Here is a 21,565-nt window from a genome sequence, read left to right on the forward strand (position 1 = left end):
GAAACATTAACTTTTTTTAAAAAGAGATCTGAAAACCTTACATTTTCGGTGTGACTTTCGAACATAAATGTTTCTGTCTGATTGGGGGCGCATGGCACCGTGTTTCAGAAGCTTTTCCTTTTCCACGTGCTCTCCATGAAAAATAATATAGGCTGTAGTGTGCAGAGGGCGGACCAATCAGCGCCGAGCAGGGCGGAGCGGGTGAGATGCTGAATTCAACTTCAAATTCAGCCCTGTACAAATTACTATTCCTGAGAAGAGAAACTCGAACGGCTCATTCAAAGCCTTTTAAAGAAGTGGCAATTCTACTAGCATCCGACTAAACTTTAAATTTCCTGATAGAGCCTTAGTGAAAGTTTTATCTTCGGTCCGGGCAGCAGGTGTTCAGTGACCGCCACGGAGCTGCAGTTCTCTTCGCTTGATGCATTCATTCTCCCAAACCAGACCGCAAGAGCGTAAGGTGAGGATTTTCAACTTTTACGAATTACGTCGATTCATTACGTACCCGAACTTTAAGCACTAACTGCTGGAAAACATCTATCAAGTGATGAAGGTGAGTGTATCTGTTGTCTAATACGTTTACTATTGCAAGCGTTTGGAACTTGATCGGATGATTCTTATGAGTCGGATCTTTTTAGTGAATCAAAAACACAGAGCGCGTCCAGTGTAACCTGACTCCCAAAGGAGTGACTCTTAAGTGTCGGCTTTCTTTAGTGAATCAAAACACTTATGAATCAATCTGTTACTAAATTAATTCGACTCATTTACGGAACTGCAAGTTATTATTTTCGACTTAATCAATGTAGCTGACTAGTGCTGGTTGTGAACAAACTATACATTATTTTGGGTTTGTTTTGTATTTATGAAAAGTAGGCTAAATAAAACATCTCAGTAAACACATTTTACAAGAAATGCAGGCTATAAAAATGTAGGCTATAATTTGTTAGCTACTCAGAAGGTTTATGATTTAAGCCATATTACACCATTTGTAATTTGCATACTCATGACGTCTGCCTTTTCTGTTCACAGGTGTTTATTCGTTTACGAGGAATTTGTAGGCTACTGGACGTTCTTGACTTATGTGATTCTTTTTGCGTCCTGCATGGTTAACCTGTTGGATACATAAAGTCCTCTGGGTAACATTACACTTAACCAGATTAATCAAGCAGTTTCCCGCGGTCTGTTACAAATGGATAAAGGCACATCTAATGAGCACCGATATGGATTGTAAGAGATTCTTCAAGACTGGCTGAATGCCGTGAAATTGCTCGAAATGATCGGGTAGATAATCCGAACTGCGAATACGTCAAAACAACGTGGGTTTACAGGAGATATTGGCGCTCTAAGCGGATAAATTAAATCCGGTACACTCAAACGTATTAATACTTAACTGGAATCAATACTGAAACATCATGAGCCGTCTCGGGACACAGAAGAGCAGCTCGCGCTTAGCGAATGGATGTGCGTTCATTTTGGAGCAGTGTACGGAGACTTGGTCTTTTTGGCTTGAAGGTAGCGTTTTCAGTGCTAAATGCGCGGATGAGGGCTTTCAGAAAGCCATGAGACATGAAAGTAAAGAGACCGGGAAAGTCGCGGACTCTGAGCTGAACTCTCCGGCGTGCGGGATGAATGAGAATCGCCTCGTAAATGCGGTGAAGGGAAGCGCGCACTTTACTCTTTTCTCACAAACCTCCACATCTGCCGAGGGTACAGATTCCAGCTTCTCCGAGTGTCAGAGCCCTCTTACCAAGGGCAAAATTAAAGGGATTATTCACACTCAAGGAAATACAAGGAAGGCGATGACGGGGAAAGCGAGGTGCGGGGTGTGGGGTTGGATTTTTGCCCTTGTGTTCCTCTGGAATACCCACATGTTGCGCGCTCAAGGTAAGTTTAGAGTTATATACCATAACTTCACTTGTTTACTCAGGGCTTGAAATTTAATTTTGAAATTTTTAAGTTTTTACCAAGACCCTTTAAACTCCATGTTTTTAAAAGTTGATTGTAATGATCATTGCATGTATACAATGGGTGTATTTGTATAAAATTGTGCTAAGTTATTAGAGATGGGGTAAATTTAAGCATTTAGGCCATTTAAGGGTATCAGAGAACTAGAAAGAGAAAAAGGGGGGCATAGGCTAGACAGAAGGAGACGGGGAGATGGATAGAAAGGAAAAGAGGGACATATAAAGAGAGAAAGAAAATGGGGACACAGAAAGAGAGATGAACAGAGTGAGGGACATAGAGAGAGAGAGAGGGGTGGGCGATCGTGCCTGTGTGTGTCTCAACAAAAGCGGTAAAGGTCATATGCTGTCAACACGCACATTTTCTCAGGTCACATACAAGTCGTATTGACTGAACGTCAAACTGACAAGTAGAGGGAGCAAGGATGCATGCATTTACGAAGTGCAGGCGTGTGAAAGAGAAAGGGTGTGAAGGAAAGGACATGACCCACTGAGATTCAGAATTATGATTCAGAGCAGAATTCAGTTAAGCCTTGACTGGAATCGGCTTCATCAGGCTGTAGACTGCATACGGTGCCAGCTGGGTCGCTCTGGTACCCGGCAGGCTGTTTTTCAAAGGGGGGGCGGTGTGTTACTGATTGAATTAGGATGTTTTAAAGCAGAGCACAGATTTTGCGTGCCACGCGTGGGAGCTTTTCAGTCTTTAAAATGGCAGCAAGATTAAAAGATTCAAAAGTATGATTGTATTGCAAGCGACGCCTCACCGTATTAAGCGCATTTGGCATGGAGATGCCGTGGGCTTTTCAGTGTTGGGGCTGTGAAATTCATATGTCTTTCTTTTGAAGGTTGCATTAATGCAAACGCATGAATGCATTCGACTCAAAACAGTTACAAGAACACCCACTCCTGTGACTTTTCTTCAGCATTGGTGGCTGGCACTTTTTCCTCTCTCACTTTCTCTGCGTGCTTGCAGACTCAGCTTTCTCCCTGTGTTAATGTCAAGGTCTCGCTATGGCTTTGGATGTGGCCCAAACCCCAACCTTAAGGAGGTCAGAAGGTTATTGATCACATCCCATCTGAGAATGGCAGAAACAGAGTCATCCTGCTTTGTCAAGCATCATACTAGTTTTATTCCAGTGCAAGCATCAGTTTTCTCTAATCAAATTTATTCTTTTTAAACCTGAAATCCCTCAAGAATTTGTGTCTCACATCATGCAAAGCTTCAGTTTTGAATAAAATTGAACATTTGTTATTCAGAAGTTATATTTAGAAGCAGGCCACTTGCAAGAAAATGTCCAACGTAAGCTCAACTTCTAAATCACTGTCATGGAAAGAATTTAGAGCCTATTATAGACAAAATTGGAAACCAGTAATATGATATTCACAGTGAGTGTGAAGCAGCAATTCAGCATGTAATAACACTATTTTTGAAGGTTGTTTATTTAAAAATAAAAAGATAGTAAGATCTGTTTATCTGAGAGCAGAATTCTGACAGTAATGAAAAATAAGTTTTAAAATGATTACAATTTTCACAAGTGTCATGGAAAGATTTGAACCATTTTTTCTGCAAGAAATTGCTCTGTTATCAGTAAATGACGCCATAATCCCGAGTATTAACTGATGAGACACAAAATCTTGGAAATTCATTGATCAAAAGTTGTGGGAATCGTGTGGGACACTTGCTGTTCTATGCAATGCAATTCGAGCCTAATCAGATTTCTTCCAGTTATTCTGTCATGAAGCTGTTAATAATATGAGGCAGGCCATGTTGTTTTCTTCCATCTTAAAAAAAAAAAAAAAAAAAAAAAAATTAAATTTACAGTGAATGAAAAGAGCTGCTGAACATAAAACATGCATCAACAAGTGTCTTTGTGGGTTTTCCTTTAATCCTAAACCGATTTTTAAAAAGCTTCAGTCCCAAAAGCTGAAACTTTTGATAACTGTCACACGTCGTCCCGAGTTGTTTGGTTGCGCTCTCTGTATTTATGACTCTTGCCAGGCATGTCAGTCGCTTAGTGGCTTTTTGTGTGTACGCTCTCAATGCACGTCAGTGATGAATGTTTGCATTCGAACGCTCTGACATCTTGATGCGCTACTGAGCTCCCTCAGAGAATCAGATGAAGAAGAGAGGTGCAAGAGAGATGGGATGTGGGCTGAAACAAGCAGAAAGAGTGCAGATGTTAAAGAGGAGTGGAGCGTGAAAAGGAGGAAGCAGTGCAGAAAGAAGAAAGGGGAAGGATGGATGGAATGGTAGTTTTGGATGGGTAGATCTCTACGGAGGATAGCACTGGCATCTCTTTACCATGCTCTTCCTTTTACATCCATCACAAGAGACAGTTTTAGGGTCACTGGGATGTCTATCAAATCAAAATGGAAAGAAAAGCCTGTGTGTTAGCTAAAGCAGAGGAAGAGAGGGAAAGAAAGTGGAGTGGAGGAGAACATAATGATGGAGGGAGGTAAAACGCGGAGAAATCGAGAGAGAGAGAGAGTGTAGGCATGATGGAAGAAATCAAGATTGATGTGATTGCTTGTCTGTGTGCGCGTGTGCCCGTGTGCGCGGGCCCTGGCAGGGATGGCGCGGCATGAAAACTGCTCCTTGTGTCTGAAGCCTCTCTCTGTGCCGCTCTGGTCAGATGGGCTTTTGATCCCGGATGACAAACTCCTGCAGGGACTGAATAAGAGCTGCTCAGAATTACACCCAGTGCCACACTCCAGTACGTATTGCACTTTCCCCACAATCCCTGCCATGCTCCCTCTGGCACACTAAAACCCCATACTGCCTTCCAACTCTCCAGTTACCATAAATATCCAAACAAATCCTCCACAGTTTGTTTATCAAGTCAAAGTAAATTAAGACTCATTATGCTCATTAGTGCTATATTATTCAAAGTAAAGTTTTGAATATTGACATGTAGCTCAGTCTACGCTGTTTATGCTATGGATATGAGTGATACCTCAAGTCATGTGACTTGTTTAGGAGATTGTGGGTGGAAAAATCTCATAGACTTTCTTTTTAAGGAGGGCATTTTCTTCAGAAAATGTAAAAATCTTCAATAGCTAGGGTGACTCTGAAGCCCTGTCCTTACCAGACCAGATGCGATGTGATGCCACATCTCGATAGCAGGTTACTTTTCCATGTTAATCAGAGTTTGTCGTAACCAGCCGTGACGATATGCATAGAGCAACATAGGAGAGATTCTGTTTTTTTTTAGAATGGTTTATATTTCTGCAATGTTGTGGTTGATAGCTCAATGATTATCTCAGGCATTTATGTTTTATGTACAATATTAAAAAAAGTTTTATTTGAGCTTGAATATAATATATGTGACACTGTTATAGGGGTGGGACAAAATATCGATAGGGCAATATATCGTTGTCCTCCGTGCAATACGAGAATCGATATGCTGGCGCCAAATATCGATATTTTCATTAATAAAATAAGGCGCTCTAAATAGATTTCCCTATACCCAGCGTCGCTACTTCATGGCTTCTCGAGGTGGCGCTCAACACATGTAATGAGGGAAATGTGAACATAAGTTAACTAGCTTAAGACAAAGAGGTTTTTAACAGGATGGCAGACAGAAGTATGAGTGAAATAATAAATGCCCCAGCACTTTTAAGTCTAAAGTCTGGACTCCCTTCGGCTTTTATGCCATTGACGGGACAAACAAAATCGACAAACAGTATGCGATATACGAGAACTGCCTGGTAAAAGTAAAGTGCACTGGCAATACCACGAACATGCATAGCCACTTGCAATGCCATCACCTTGATCTCATTGAAATTTTTAAATTTACTTAAAATGTTCAATTTAATTTACAGACTGAAAAACCTTTTGTGCTGTTTTCTGACAGTTTGGACTTGAATAAAGAGAGAAAACCCGCACTTAATCTTTTCACAGGCATTTTGTTTTCATAGTTAGACAGATATCGTGATGTATCATTATAGAATTGTCTAGATATTGATTATCGCAGAATTGCTTTATTGTGATATTATCGGTATCGTGAGCCGTGTATCGTATCGTATCTTGAGGTACCTTGTGATTCCCACCCCTAGACACTAATAGCCATAATGAAATAGCCATACTACTGTAATTTACCTCAGATGTTAAAAATAAAGAAAATAAGAACATGTGACCTCAACATGGAGGCCACCATGATATGCATGGAGTCTCATGTAAGGTTACCTAATTTTAAACATTTGTCAAAAATCCTGTTGATTTCTTTTAGGTACAACATGTATTTCTATTTTACCCTATCCACATTGTGTGCACGAAATAGGCAGTCAAAACGAGTTATAGGGAAAAGCCAGTGTTTTGGATAATGATTTTAGATCCTCCAAATGTATTTCAAGCCAAGTGATGGACACGCTTCACCGTGACCAAAAATATTGCTTGAGTAGCAATATGTAGAATTTGTTCGACTGAAGGCGGCTGGTTGTCAAAGAACTTAACCATGACTGGTGTAATTTATCACCTAAAAACACGACACATTGAACATCATAAAGATTTTAATTAACCAAATTTAAGTAATGAATCTTTATATTCGATTTTGGTTTTCGGCTAAATAAAAATCTTTAATTTGAGCTTTATTAGTTTATTTGTGCTGCATCACTACTTTTATGTAAAAACATTTCTGAAAAACTCCACATGTAAATGGCTATCAATGTATTTGCAAACTACTGCACATTCTGATTTTGTGTCTTTTTTTCACACAATGCTGACTTCCTACCATGGAAACTATTTGGAATTTTCTGTATTGGGAATGATGTGTGCATATGCTTTGGTTCTAATCTATTCTGTTTTGGCTCTCTTCCCTGCATTTTCCTCTGCACATTTACCTTCTTTTACCATGTTTCTCTCTTAAAGTATTTCGAGGTGCCTTGTTATGCCACTGTGTGTGTGTTTATGCATGACTGCAACGTTCGTATCGGGCCCCAGAAGCCGTTGTGCCTTCATTGTTCGCTTGTATTGTCCGGTTGTAGACCCGTCCCTCCCCCAGTCGCGACCCAGACTGTGTCATTAACCAAAGCCTTTGTGACTCTTTTATTTTAAAGTGGCCAAATGAGTATAAACCTCTTCATTTCAGTGGTAAATGAGTGACTTAATTAGTTTATTGCTAACCACTTTTTATTATAGTAATCATCTTGAATGATTAGAAAAAATAACTTTGATAGTTTTCTGACAGGTGGTCCATTACAAACAACAATATAACTGCTCACATTCACTGCTATGAATTAAAGAGCTTTCTGGAAATGCTTGGCAATAAACACTTGGATTTAATTCGCTATGCCTGTCTGAACACATCTGCCTTCCGCACTTAAGTATTATCAGGCCATCATTACATGTACAAGATGCGCTCGACATCCTGTCTTTCCACCCCCTCTCTCTCTTTTCAACTGAAAGTTAGCACATTTGTCGGCTTGACAATAATGAATCTTATTTTGGATAAGATCAAAGCCAGACGACATAAGAACATTTTCACACAGAGCAATTTAGATTTGAATTTACATGTGAAACCCTTTCTTTAATTTCCTCATTGTTCTATTCCTCCACTCTGAAATTGGTTTCAGCTGTTTCTTCTTTTTCTGTTTCTTTCTGTCTTTTTTCTGTTACTTGTTTATGCCTGTAGCATTGGCTTTGAGTCAAAGCATTGGAGTTTTGACAGAGGCCTTTCCATCGTTACTAATCAGCTTTCACACCAATAGATTTTTTCTTCAGCGTTTTTAAATGATGAGATTAGTACATCTTTATCAAATATTACATGTTCAAGTGCCTACTTTGCCTTTGAATAGAAGTGTTACCTCTGCAATGTGCACATACGCTCCATTCATTGGTTTCTGGAAGCCCAGAAGGCCGTGTTTTGTATTATGCAGGATTGTGCAAGTGCCACATTAACATCTTTTCAATTTCTGCTTGTCATCGAGTGAGTTTATCGGTTATGCAGGATTAGTCTGTGAGAACTACTGTAGTTTATTATCTGAATTGGAATTATTTCAGTGCCATGCACTACTTGAACTGCAAGCTCATTAATTAAAAATTAATTAAAAATAAATTTAGGGCAAACTGACATGTCGGTTTACACAGTCAGCTAAAAGATGAGCAAATTAAGTGTTTTTTTTTTATTGTCTCTTGTCTCAGAGGCAAGGTCTCTGATGATTGGGATAGGTGAGGCCTGTAAATATTTGCTCCAAATATGAAGAAATGAAACTGTTGCTTTATTTGACTATGATGAAATGTGACCTGTGCTCATTTCTAAAAGATGAGTTTTATTCAGGCTTTTTAAAGCCACGGACCTACGATGCCATAACCAGCATCAAAGTTTACTCGCTTAATTGAAAGAGATTCATGATTTCACAGTTGCTCACAGATGAAAGTGTTTACAGTGCCACCACATGACATGACCGACACAGTAAATAACAAAGTACCCAAAGATAAATGGATCCTTTCATGATTAAAAAGAAGGCAGTGCATCTGTGCAAATATTCTGATCAATATTTCTGTGGTTACAATTCTTATCACAGGCGTCCGATGCTTTAGCCGTAGTGTAAGTCAGTTGTTTTCTTAGTAATTGGGCACGTGGAAGCCAAAGCTATGATTCATAACTTACTGTTTACGACCTATAGTTAGTTGCTTTCTAAGTCAGCATCATAAAATTACTTGAAACCTCAAAAGTAAATGATTTAGTAACAATGATTCTCTAGTCACACAAATTGACTCGATTTGATTGATTTAAATAGTTTGACATTAACATGATTCTAAGATAACTATATTATACTTATATATAGCTAAAAATACATTATATTATACTCAAATAATGGGTAAAATAATACATTTGAATTACAAAATAGGGAACTTACTTGAGCACTGAATCAGCATAAAATATAGATTTTTGAAGGATCATGTGAAAACTGGAGTAATGGCTGCTCAAAATTCAGCTTTGCCATCACAGGAATATTTTTTTTTGTATATATATATATTTATATTTCACAATGTCATTCTTTTTACTGTTTTTTTATTTTTTATTTAAATCAATGCAACCTTGGCGAGTATTATAAACCTTTCAAAATAATCGTATAGACCCCAAACTTTTGAACATTTGTACTAAATAAATTATTTTAGTAACTATATATAGTAAACTAATTATTTTAGTTGCAGGTACATGAGAAAGGTTGACATGGAGCACACTAAATCTCGAACCTTCGGAGAATTGCCTGTTTTTTAAAAAAAAAACGGCAAACAGAGAAGAGAGTCTACTGGCAAAAAGAGAACACAACAGAGCACGTAATAAAACAGGAATCAACATTAGCTTTGCTTTTCGGAGATTGCGAGAAGAACTGAGAACTTTACAACTCGCTGTTGTAAAAGCGACGCAGAGATAGTGTTTTTATTACTCAACAGAGGAGTAAGGTGTTTTATTGAACAGATAAATTGCCACATGTAGCTCTCTAACCGAGTTCATTGCAAAGCATTGTCAGCTGTGAAGGGTCATTTCATTATGGTTGTTGTGACATTATGCTGGAATTTATTTTCGAGGAAGTACAATGTCTATTAATGGGTATAACTACAGTCACGTCTTCAGCTAGTCAGCTTGAGATCCTTTCCATCTAAACTGGTTATATCTCTTAAGCCAGGTAGAGAATGTTTTTTTGAGCAGTACATTCTGCTCAAAAATGTGGTTTTTGAATGTGGTTTTTTTTTTTTACCACATTCATCCGCACAATCAGTTTCTGTTCCTATCACAACTTTAGAGTGTAGCGTTGTATGGACTACTTTTGTGATGTTTGTTTTATGGTGCTTTTGTTGGAACATAAAAGTCCAAGAAAAGAAATGCTTTCATTGTATGGAAAGGAGTGTTGTCAACATGCTTCAGAAATGTATTTTGTGTTAAACGAAATAGAGAAGTGTAGAGGAATCACTTTTGGTTGAGTAAATGACAGAAGATTCATTTTTGAGTGAACTACTCCTTTAAGAGATTATTGAGAAGAGTTTGGAAGCCTCTCTTACTTTTTTAAATCAATTTAATATCAATTAAAATTTGAATAAATTAGACAGACTGATGTCAGTTTTGCAGAGATTTTATCTGTTCTGCTGAAGCTGAACTCATTTGATTGTCCTTGAACTGCTGCTGCAGACCCCAAAGTCAGCCTTTATGTGACACTGGAGAGTATTTGTATTCAAGAATGAATTTAGTCATAATTCTCTGCATTTATTGGGTAAAAACAAACCATAAATATACTATAAATCCTATTAATACTTGATTGCATGATGGTTGTAGAGGACAGGGAAGGCTATTAAATTGTGTAATGGACATTTAGAGTTACATCTAGTTCATCCCAACATTTTTAACTGAAAATGTATACAGTCCAGAGTCATTTTCCGTAAAATACAGTTGTTCAGAAATAAATGGTATAATTGTTTGTGTGAGAGAGAAAAATGCTGTCAGTGTTTAACTTAAAGAACGCCATCTGGCAATCAAGAGTAGAAAGACTGTCTGTTTTCGGAAATATCATATTCTAATATCATAATCATAGATTGATTTTTGTCCAAATATTGGTCCAAAGCAGAAAAATAAGAGACAAAACATATTTTTCAAAAATATTTTTTTGCATTTTTTAAGTAGCAAGCCACAGTTTTTCTCTCATGTAAAAACACACAAAAACAGAAGCACACATTACACACATTAGGGATGCATTAGAGGCCCCGGTGGCTTAGAGAAAGCTTCGAAATGGAGGCTCTTTATCTTCATTTTGCTCTATTGAACGTGCGCTACAGCCAACATAGCTAGCATGGGACTAAAAGCATTACAATAAACACCCCACCACTTCCACACTCCCTGTCTCTCATTCAAGTGAAATTTATATTTACATTAAGTCATTTAGCGCGTGCTTTCACCCAGAGAAATGCACTTACAACCCCGGAACAAACAATAGACAAGCACTAGTTTGTCTGACAACAATAACCATAATCTAAATATATCAAATGCTGAAATCGCATAAAGAATACTGAAAACCAATCCAGTGCCCAAACTCTTGTATTGCATTTAAGATTTCTTTTAATTTTTACTGTAGGTCTACTGTATACTGTAAGTAGCTGCATTGAATGTGCAAAGTTTAAAAATCAAGTTTGTAACCACCAAAAAAATAAAAAGAGCCAGGCAAAGTCAACATCATCATTGAAATATGTATTGTAATAATTACAAAGCAACAAAATGCAATACATTTCAGTGGAGACATGTCAGACTTTAAGGGGTTGCTTAGATGATATGAATGCATACAGAGAACATGCAACCCCCTAAAGCCCAATCTGCCTTAGTTGAAATGTATTGCATTTTGTTACTACGAGTAATAGGCCTACATAAGAAGTAAAAGCAGCATGATACAGTATCACATAACCATTTCTCTAACATACTGTTTTCCCTGTTTTCTTGTCTGTTTTCATAAAAAAATACAATCCATCTTGCCTGTTTTGACTAGCTAAAGACTGACAGTTACTTCATCAAAATCAAAATTGTGAGATACGTCAAACCCTCAAAATGTGCAACAAGAAATTGTAAGGCAAATAACAGATTTTGGTTGAAATAGTCTTAGATGAGTTTTTAAGGGTGCTTTAAAAAGGGTGCTCAGGAAAGCGAGTGAGAACACACTCAAACACAGTTTTATTGATTCATACGTCATCAATAGCAGTTCACTTCCGGGATTTAGTAAGAATGCGTTCATATCAGCAGCAAACTGTACTTGAGTTCACATGAACCGTACCCCAAACCACCCTCTGGTACGGGTGCACACCCCAATTTGGAAAAAAACAGCGTTCACATCATCCAAACAAACCTAACACTGATGTCAATCGAACGTGGGTGCGCACCAAAAGTGCTGTGTTTATGCAACCTTAAAATAGTGAACTATTTTTTAGCGAACATTTTTTAGAAATTTCTTTTTCTGTTATTGAATGAAATGGGGTTTTTTAATAATTTGAATTTTATAGTTTGAATGATTTTTTTTAAATTATGAAATTCTGAATTTTGGAACCACCTTCATGTTGGTGTAGTAGAGCGAATATGATGCCTTAAAATTCTTGGTAGGCAGCTTGCTAGGTGTTGAAATAGATCAAAGGTCTTGGTAAATTTCTGTCAAGGGCACTATATTGTGTTGTTACAGCAAACTCTACAATCTGTAAGGCAGTCACCTGGGTACAGCAATGAATGAAGCACCTGAGTGCGCCATGTCAGGTTACATCTGTGTAAATGACAAATAAAGAGAGACAGAAAATGAGGGGCGAGGAGGACGGAGGGAGGTTCCTCTGTCTTAGGGAGCTAATATTGTTACATGTTTCATTGGATAACCAACATGTGGTGAGGATAGCATACTGTAGCTGTGTGATGATGTGATGATTCCTTATATACACAATAAGTTTAAGAAGTAATTTAAGAACCAACTAAAAAAAGGATCCGGAAGAACATGGTAATAAAAATGCATTCTCTTTGGAACTTTTTGAAGGACAGCTGGAATTGAAACAAGTTTCAAGATGTCTTTTGGAAACATCACAGATCTCAAAAGCTTTGAGATTTCACAAAAAAACACTGCCATAATGTTTTCATAATTTGTTTACTTATTCTGTTTTATTAAAAAGTTTTCATCTATTTTATCAAAAAGTTCATTTGATCTGTTTACTCAGCATTGATCAGCCTGTCATCTAACAGTTAAAGATGTAAATGTGGAAAAATGGTTTTGTTGCTTCAGAACATTAGAGTTGGTCTATTTCGGCATCTTCTTGTTATTTGTACATTTTCTGGAGCAAATGGGAGAGAGTGACTTGTTTTATAAATGACTTTGCAGCCAAAGATCTGCTGTGGGCAACGTGCTTTGGAGTAAGTAAGAGAATGACACCCAAGGCAATCAATCTCAGTTATCTTTCTAGTTGTTTTTTGATTGAACATTGTGGTTGTTTATGAGGAAGCTAGCCCTCTTTTCAGCCAGCAGTGAGAAGGTTTAAGCATTGGAGCTTCAAATCAGCATGGTTACTCTATGGTGAATTTATTCAGCAATGAGTCATACTTTATTCTAAGCACAGGACTGAACACAAAACCGCTGCAAACAGTGTGTCACTGGAATGGAAATGTGATATTATTTACTGTATGGTGTAGAGTTAAATCTAACAAACCTCCAAACACGATAAAGGATTAGAACAAAAATCCCCAGTACAGAAGTTTGTTTTGATGAATAAACTTCGAGAAGTAAACTTTCACTTGACTTGGCCTCATGAAACAAAAGCAGAACGAAGCCATTCTTACCATTCTTCTTTTTCAGCAATAAAATACTTTCTCATATACCAGTTTAAAGGGTTAGTTCACCCAAAAATGAAAATTCTGTCAGTAATTACTCACCCTCATGTTGTTCCAACCCCGTAAGACTTTCGTTCATCTTCGGAACACAAATTAAGATATTTTTGATGAAATCTACGTCACCACGTATCACACACATGACCAGCGTCGCCCAATAGTGAGCCTACGTGTGACGTGTAACTCGAGGCCCAGAGAGAAGGAAATGAAAAGTGGAATAAAGTCGTTATTTTTGTTTGTTTTTGCGCACAAAAAGTATTCTCGTCGCTTTATAAACTTAAGATTGAGCCACTGTAGTCACTTGGACTATATTAACGATGTCTTTAATAAATTTTCTGGGCCAGCAAGTTATAGTGTCCATAAGCCTATGGAGGAGTGATCCAGCACTCAGATTTCATCAAAAATATCTTAATTTGTGTTCTGAAGATGAACGAAAGTCTTACGGGGTTGGAACAACATGAGGGTGAGTAATTACTGACAGAATTTTCATTTTTGGGTGAACTAACCCTTTAATGTGTATCTGTAAGCAGTGTTGGGTTAAAAAAAAGTTGGGTTACATCTTCAACAGCGTAGATGTATTTGCTGTACTAATTACTCTCTCTAAAAAGTATTGCATTCCTTATTACTAATTACTTTCTAAATCCCATCAACCTTGATCAGTTGAACAACACAAGGATAGACAAGAAACATGAAATCTTTTAATTCTTTCAAATAAATCATATAAAATTGCATAAATTATTCTTAAACTGACCAATGTATTTAAAGGGGGGAACATACATTTTAACATTAGACGTTATATTTTGATGTTAAATCTACACAGTATTTAATGCAATTACATCAGAAGTGACATTAAATGACATAAATATTAAGATGAATCCCTTACTTTACATTTTCAAGGGAAAAGTAATTAAATTACAGTAATTAATTACATAGTAATGCATTACCCCCAATACTGACTATTAAGGCATTCTTATGTTGAGATACTTTCAACATTGCTGTGTTTGTTTGAGCCACATGTCAACTTTTGGCAAAATCAGTGGTGTGGTTTTGGAACGGACTACTTGTTTGTCCATACAGTAAATCAGGAAATCTGTTTGGAAATGATTCTTTTTTTTAATTATATATATTTTTTGTATTATTATTATATTATTTTTTATAGAATCCTTTTCGCACATGCGCACTTTCATGCATCAAGATGTGTTTTGCTAGGTTTGATGTCAATAATGGTTCTTGCTCTTAATGTGACTGATCACAAAGTGTCTGAATGTTTTGAATTGAACAAATGCACGTAGATTTGACAGCAATGGTCTTCGGGGATTAATGGCTTAAATTTGATCTGTTAATCAACTATTTGACTCCAGAAGTCTTGGCAGTGTTGTATGGAACATTTTTATGGTGCTTTTTGGGAAATGAGTAACACGGACATTGTGCAAAATATCTCTTTTTCATCTTCAATCTTATAACGACACTCATTCTGAACATTAGCACACTGTAGGTTCAATACAGGCTTGTTTTCTTAGTAAACTATGTGAGAAGGAATAAAGTTGATGGCTCTGTGTGTTTGTTTTTTTGTTTGTGTGTTTGTCTGCTGGTGACTGATACTGGCATAATGGATGAAGCGTAGACCTTAATATGCACAATCAATGCTTAATTGGTATCCGCTGAAAACAAATTATTCCTCCGAAAATGAGTTTTCTGGGTCGGGTCGTTATAGGGTAATTAATTCAGCTGTTTAATCGCTTTGTATTGCTGTTTGTTTTTTCAATTTTTTTTCAATACATTTTTTAGGACATTTACTGAGTTAAATTCGTTGAAATTCTCAAACATTGATTGAGAGTGATAGGAAGTTGGAGGGTTTGCCATTTTTGTTTTTGCTATTCTTGGTTTAAAATGCTATTGTCACTAGTTGGATTAGAGCAGAAAATCAATTTAAAAAAATGAACCGACTGACCTGCACATAAACCCCATTGCTTTTGCTATATGTTGTGAAACACTCTACACAGTGAATTGCCTAAATTCAGCTTCAGTGAAATGTCCTTCAGTAAAGACAGGTCAGTTTTAAAACAGGCAAATGTTGCTTGAATGAAAAATGGTGGGTTGTGCTGTAGTCTAAAGTAGTAATATTTCACTATTTTGGTGTTTTTGCCATTGTGGCAGTGACATTATAGAGATGACTACTGTTTGTAAGTTGCTTTGCATAAAAGCTACTTCTGGATGAAAAAATGTAAATAAATGCAAACAGATTCAAACTCGCATCTCCCCCTTTGAGCACCGTGACTTTTACTTCTGATATTTCTCAATATAGTTGTTGATATTTTTATGTTAGCATTGTATAGTATGCTACCCCGCTGAAAAGACTATGTAGCTGGTCACTGCCTAATGTTGTGTTGGATGCTGCCAGACTTTTTATAGGTCTGTTTCAACCAAAAAATTTAAACTGTCATCATTTACTCAGATTTATTCACTCTCATGTCATCATAACCACCTTAAACTAGCCTGGTCCAACATCGAAAGAAACTTGTGCTGGTCTAAGCTGTTTTTTTTATTAGCAGGTTGGACTAGAAAGCTCTTTAAATATGTTTAATGTCTATTTTGTTAGCTCTTTCTAAAAATCATAGCTTGTAACAGCCTGTAAAATGGCTCATATGACAGCCAGCCTTCCTCTTCAATAAACACCCTTATGATACATGGAGAACTCTGTCGAGCCAAGCACATATAGCCTAAAATTCAATCAACAACATGTTTAAATGTGTCATACTAAGAATTATGTAATGCACTTACGCTGTGAGTAATACTGTAAATATCCAGCTATAAACTTGTCGTTTTATTGAACAGGTTACATTTAAATTGGAATGTTTGCACCTATGCTCATATATAAATTGGTCACTTATTCAGTATGCTGTTTTCTCTAGATTGCAGTGTAGATATCACCTTGTTTCCTAGTTTCTTCACGGTACCATTTTTAATTTGTCAGATAACCATTATAAATAGGTCACCTTGATTGTAACTGACCTCTTAAAATGGAAGAAAACACACAAACTTAATGCTCTCATAGTTTCAGGCACAAAAGCCATATGCCATAGAAATCAAGTGTGTTTGTTATTTGTTGAATTATTGCTTAATTTATTGCTTAGTTTATTGCTTTAGCAACTGCCGACTCAGTAAATTAATTCAATTAATAACTTGAGTGATGTTCTCAAGGGTAAAGGACACTGAACAAAGAAAAAGGACTATATATTTACAGTATACTTCATTTAATTGTCACTCAGCAAGACTTATGCTTAAAGTCAGCATGAAATCAGAATTGAGCCTGGTTTCTTTCTAAATACATGTTGCTAGTTGTATTGCGCATGATTCATCAGTGGATGTTTTTCCAAAGGAGGAAAAAATAATAATATTTCAGCAAAATGTAATAACGCCTCTGAAATGACTTTCCTTTTTGGGTTATTTTTTTTACCTAGACTGTAAAAGATTGTTATCCTGTAGCTAAGTATTAGTTATTCAGGTATTATTTTGGATAACTGTGCAGTTACTGTGTTTCTAGTTTAATATCTTTTTTAATGAAAATATGAAAGAAATAAATGGAAGTAAATGATTTGCAAACACTATTTCACGTTGAATTCAGCATCCATGCCTTCTCCATCCATATATTGTGCCAGACATTCTTGCCCAAACAGGTACTTTTGGAGTCGCTCTTTAATATGTGGAAGCTAATGCATGTTTATTCATGTTTTTAGATCTTGATGATGTCTCAGATGCCAATAATCAGTCCATTGGTTCCATTTCAAGACATCTTTTTATTGAGTGGACTGTGTGTGTGTGTGTGTGTGTGTGTGTGTGTGTGTGTGTGTGTGTGTGTGTAAAATGCAGAGAGAGAGAAAGAGAGACTCACCCAGCACCAGGTGTTGGGTGCTCCATCCATCCATCCATCCATCCATCCATCCATCCATCCATCCATCCATCCATCCATCCATCCATCCATCCATCCATCCATCCATCCATCCATCCATCCATCCATCCATCCATCCATCCATCCATCCATCCATCCATCCATCCATCCATCGTCTGTTCTATCTATCTGTCATTCTATCTATCGTTCTATATATCTACCGTTCTTTCATTTGTTCTATTGTTCTATCATATTCGCTCTATCGTTTGTTTTATCTATCGCTCTTTGTATAATTTTTTTTAAATGCAGTTTTAGACCTGTATCTCTGTATGTATGTATGTATGTATGTGTGTGTGTGTGTGTGTGTGTGTGTGTGTGTGTGTGTGTATATGTTCTTCAAAAGCAGATTCTACAGTAATACTGACTCAAAAGCCCATAATTAGTCAGTTTTATGAAAAAAGATTAATTGAACATGGATCACTTCACACACCCCACCGTCTCTTTCTTCATTAAATCAATTATTGAGGATCCGTTGTTATAATTGCGGCGTCAGACCAGTGACATTTGATCGTGTGTTAATTAAACTTTTTGCCCTCACTTGCTTAAAGAAACAACAGAGCATTAGCGTGCACCCACACAAACACTCTATTTCAGTAATGTGTCAGATAGGAAATGCCTTTTTTTTTTCTCGCTTTCCAAGCTGTACTCACTCATGCCACTAAAATACATTTTATCTGTATCTCATTAATTTACTGTTTTTCTGTTTATTTCTGACAACCTGTCAGAAAATGAATTGAAAAACAAATGTAATGAAGTCTGTCAACTGAAGACAGTAAAATGTGGAGCCGTTTGTTTTCGATGGCTAATAACTACGAATTTTAAAGATCTAACAAAAGTCTTTTCAGACAGTCTTCTCAGATGGTGCAAAATGGTCTTTTTTGGCTTCAGTGTGAGGCATTTATTGGCATTCTGTCGACAAAATTCAGTTTAGGTCAGCAGTTAAATTAGATTGGCTCTTTAAATTAGCAGGTATACTGCTCTGTTCCAAAACCTAGTGAATATGCCTACCTAGACAGTATTTTAAGGTAATGAGAAGGATGCTTCATAAGGTAGGCAGCAACATTATTCTTTGATCAAGGCAGATGATTCCATAATGCATTTCGACGATAGCGAACCAAGTTGAGAGAAAAGTTGAATAAAATTTCACAGTACCGAAGTACTGAAAAGATAAAAATATGATATTAAATAGTTATTAGAAGCTTTGCACACCTGTGCTTTCATAATACGAGTGAATTGCAACTTGTTTTGCTTCCTCTCACTCTTCCTCCCCATTTCTCTCTGTGTTTGTGCCAACATAATATTTATGGCTGTTCGGTGTATCATCGCGCACACACGCGCACAGACACTTCCTATTAAGTCTTTCAAGCACCTGTTTATTCATATTACCTCTCTAGAAATTAGCATATACTTATATGCAGACCAATTTGTGAACAGCCTTATTATTCACAAATGCAATTAAATAAACATGTGTTGCTCTAATAATGATAATCAGAATTCATTTTCACCATGCTTAACCTCATGCATTAACCATATGCTCAAGCTGGGAGCACTCTTGATGATTTGTGGTGTTTGATGGTTTGTACACACATATACAGTATGCACGTGTGTTGGATTTGGAACATGCATTCCATGATTATACTTGAAATTAATTGGCAGCTGCATAGTTTGAGGAAGTGTAAGACTTGTGTATCATGTGCGATTAATTCATTGAGACTTCAGTCTAGAGTCCCAGTGTCCCAGTGCATGCATAAACTATTGTTTCCTTGTGCCTTCGCTGTGAGCAACAGAAGCAAGTTTCTTTAGGCCCAAAGAGAGCGTTTTTGTTAAATGAGGCGTGCGTCTGATAATGAAATGTATGAATTGTATTTATTGTACAGATTCCTTGCACTGTTGCACACGTACATGCCCAGTCAGCCTGTTTTATTTGTTTCATATGCCTTCCCCAGTCTGTGTGGTTTGAATAAAATAACTTTAAGTGCCTGTATTCCTCAGGATATGAAGTGAAATTATGCCTACAGTACAGAGATATTTTCCCGCATACCTGAACTGACTCTTAAAGGTGCCTGCATTTGCTCATGTGCACGTGTTCAATTTCATGTTTTTAGAGTTAATGCTAATGCATTATTAATTTCTTTGTGTAAATCATATTTTTTAATTAGCAAGAAATTGAATGCATCTTTAAAATAATTTATAATTGATGTTACTTCAGACTTTTTTATTTGTATAATAAGACAAAGGCAAATTGATGGTTTCTTTCAGCATTTTAGCATCAGCTATTATAGTTGTTATTAATATTTTCATATAGTGTGCATTTTTATATTTTCCATTTCATATTTATTTTTATTTCAGTTTTAGTTATTTTAGTACATCAATTCAAACCAAATTAAGATAATACATTTTGCCTCAGCATCTAGCTGAAATAATACAAATTTACTTTTTATTATAGTTTATTTTATTCTGAATAACGTTAATTTGAATTAAAGAAGTTTTGGTTTCATTTTAGGTTTAATTGACTGTAATTACCCTGGCTTCTTAGTAAGAAACCATTGAAATGTGTTTCTTGTCTTTTAGTTTAACAATATTTTTGATAATTTACAATATTATCCATCAGTTTTCCTTTTTCCTAGTTTGAATTGGATATTTCATTGGAATTGGATATGTCATCCATCAACTCAGACGACTAATTTGTGATTGAGGGCTTTGATGGTAGTAGTGAAACCAGGGACCTGCATGCAAAGCCTGATGGGGAGGAGGGAGGGGGAAACTTTCAGAGACGCTCCAAGTGTTTGTTTTTGAGAACTTCCAAACTAGGACATCTCTGTGCTTCTAGTTCAGCCCTCTGGAGAGCTCCAGAGAATGTTAAACATGTCAATTTCACTCAATATTGGAAGTCGATAGTTTTCCTGAACAATTCTGCAATCTCATTTTCTTTGGTCTCTGATTTAGGGTTGATTAGTTTAAGCGATGGTGATTTGTTCACAGATTTCTTTGTTTTGGTAAATGTACATTTAAACGACAAATACCTGTATAGATTGGTGGTGGAGCATCAAAGGCAGTAGTTGCAAAGTCTCTTTGAAATAAAGAAGGTTTGTTAATTAAATTGTTATTTTTTGGCAATTTCTCTAAAAGGTCTATGAATACATTGCTGCCATCTGTTACTAAAACCTAAAAATGTCATCTCTTTTATCTGGCTGCTAATTAATTTGCTATCTGGAAATGCACACATGTGCCGTGAATGTGGCCCAAAGGAGTCAGCTATTCACTTGGGATGTAAACTCCCTTGATATCAAAACTAGCCAATTAGCACTTAGTAATGAGCATTTTTTCGATAGCTGATGCATTTTGGACAAAACTCTTCACTTGATGCCCTTAGTGTGTTAGCCAACCATTGTATAAGTGAACTTGGCATGATTTGAAGTATGTAGGGCTACACTCTCTGAGTCCTCATTTTAGCTTTCGAATCGGGTACCACTTTACAATAAGGTCTCATTTGTTACCATTAGTTAAAGGTGCAGTAAGTGATTTCTGAGAAACACTGTTGATATTTGAAATCAACCCAAACAAACTTCATTACGCCCCAAAAATAGCAAACACGCAATGCAGGAGTGGATGTCTCTTCATCATAGCTGAAGGATGCAAAATAAGGCTTCTTGAAAAATAAAGCGAAGATGACAAGGAAGGAAGAACAAAAAATGAACATACAGTACACAAGAGTATATACGAGCAAGAGTTAATCGAAGGTCGCCAGCAGCACATCAGCTCCAGACAAACAATGACGTTCAAAACTCTCCTGTTACTATAGCTAACATTACACCAACAGCAGAGCTTAGTTCTGTGAAACATTGCAAAACCAATGTTACTCAAGTATGGAGCAGAAACAACCCAACCTCTGCGTCAGTTTTCAGGCCTTCCAGCTTTTCTAATATTAACGCGGATCCTAAAGCTCTTGCCTGATCATAACCCTTCTTTTTCCAGTGATATTCCTCTTAGCTTTTCTCTTTTGTAATGTCTCTCAGACATCTCTCTTTCAACAGTCTTTCTTCTAATCTCCCTCTTGCTCACTCTCTCTCTCCTCCCCCATCATGAGTGGACACGCCCCCTACTGCCGATTGGCTACAAGTGTGTTGTGGCGCTCGGTCCGATCCACTTTCAACAGCTTTTTTCAGAAATCGCTTACTGCACCTTAAAGGCATTAGATAACATGAACTAATAATGAACACTATATATTTTTAAAGCATTTATTTTCAAATCGTATACCTTTTCGATATTAGTGAAAATACAATTGTTTATTGTCTGTTCATGTTAAGTCACATTGCATT

General features: G+C 36.8%; 1 protein-coding gene across 1 annotated transcript in view; it reads left to right on the forward strand.

Annotated features, from left to right (window-relative positions):
* Positions 1-1,412: 1,412 nt before the first annotated feature.
* The window catches only part of sdk1b (sidekick cell adhesion molecule 1b), a gene marked incomplete at its 5' end in the record, with an annotated part of 224,774 nt that continues 204,621 nt past the window's right edge, over positions 1,413-21,565 (forward strand). Inside the window, one exon of the mRNA XM_084091359.1 lies at positions 1,413-1,884. Within this exon, the coding sequence (XP_083947485.1) occupies positions 1,413-1,884 (472 nt within the window). The remainder of the gene's footprint in view (positions 1,885-21,565) is intronic.

The sequence above is a fragment of the Abramis brama genome, assembly GCF_963993115.1.
Source record: "Abramis brama genome assembly, chromosome: 2".
Classification (NCBI taxonomy): domain Eukaryota; kingdom Metazoa; phylum Chordata; class Actinopteri; order Cypriniformes; family Leuciscidae; genus Abramis; species Abramis brama.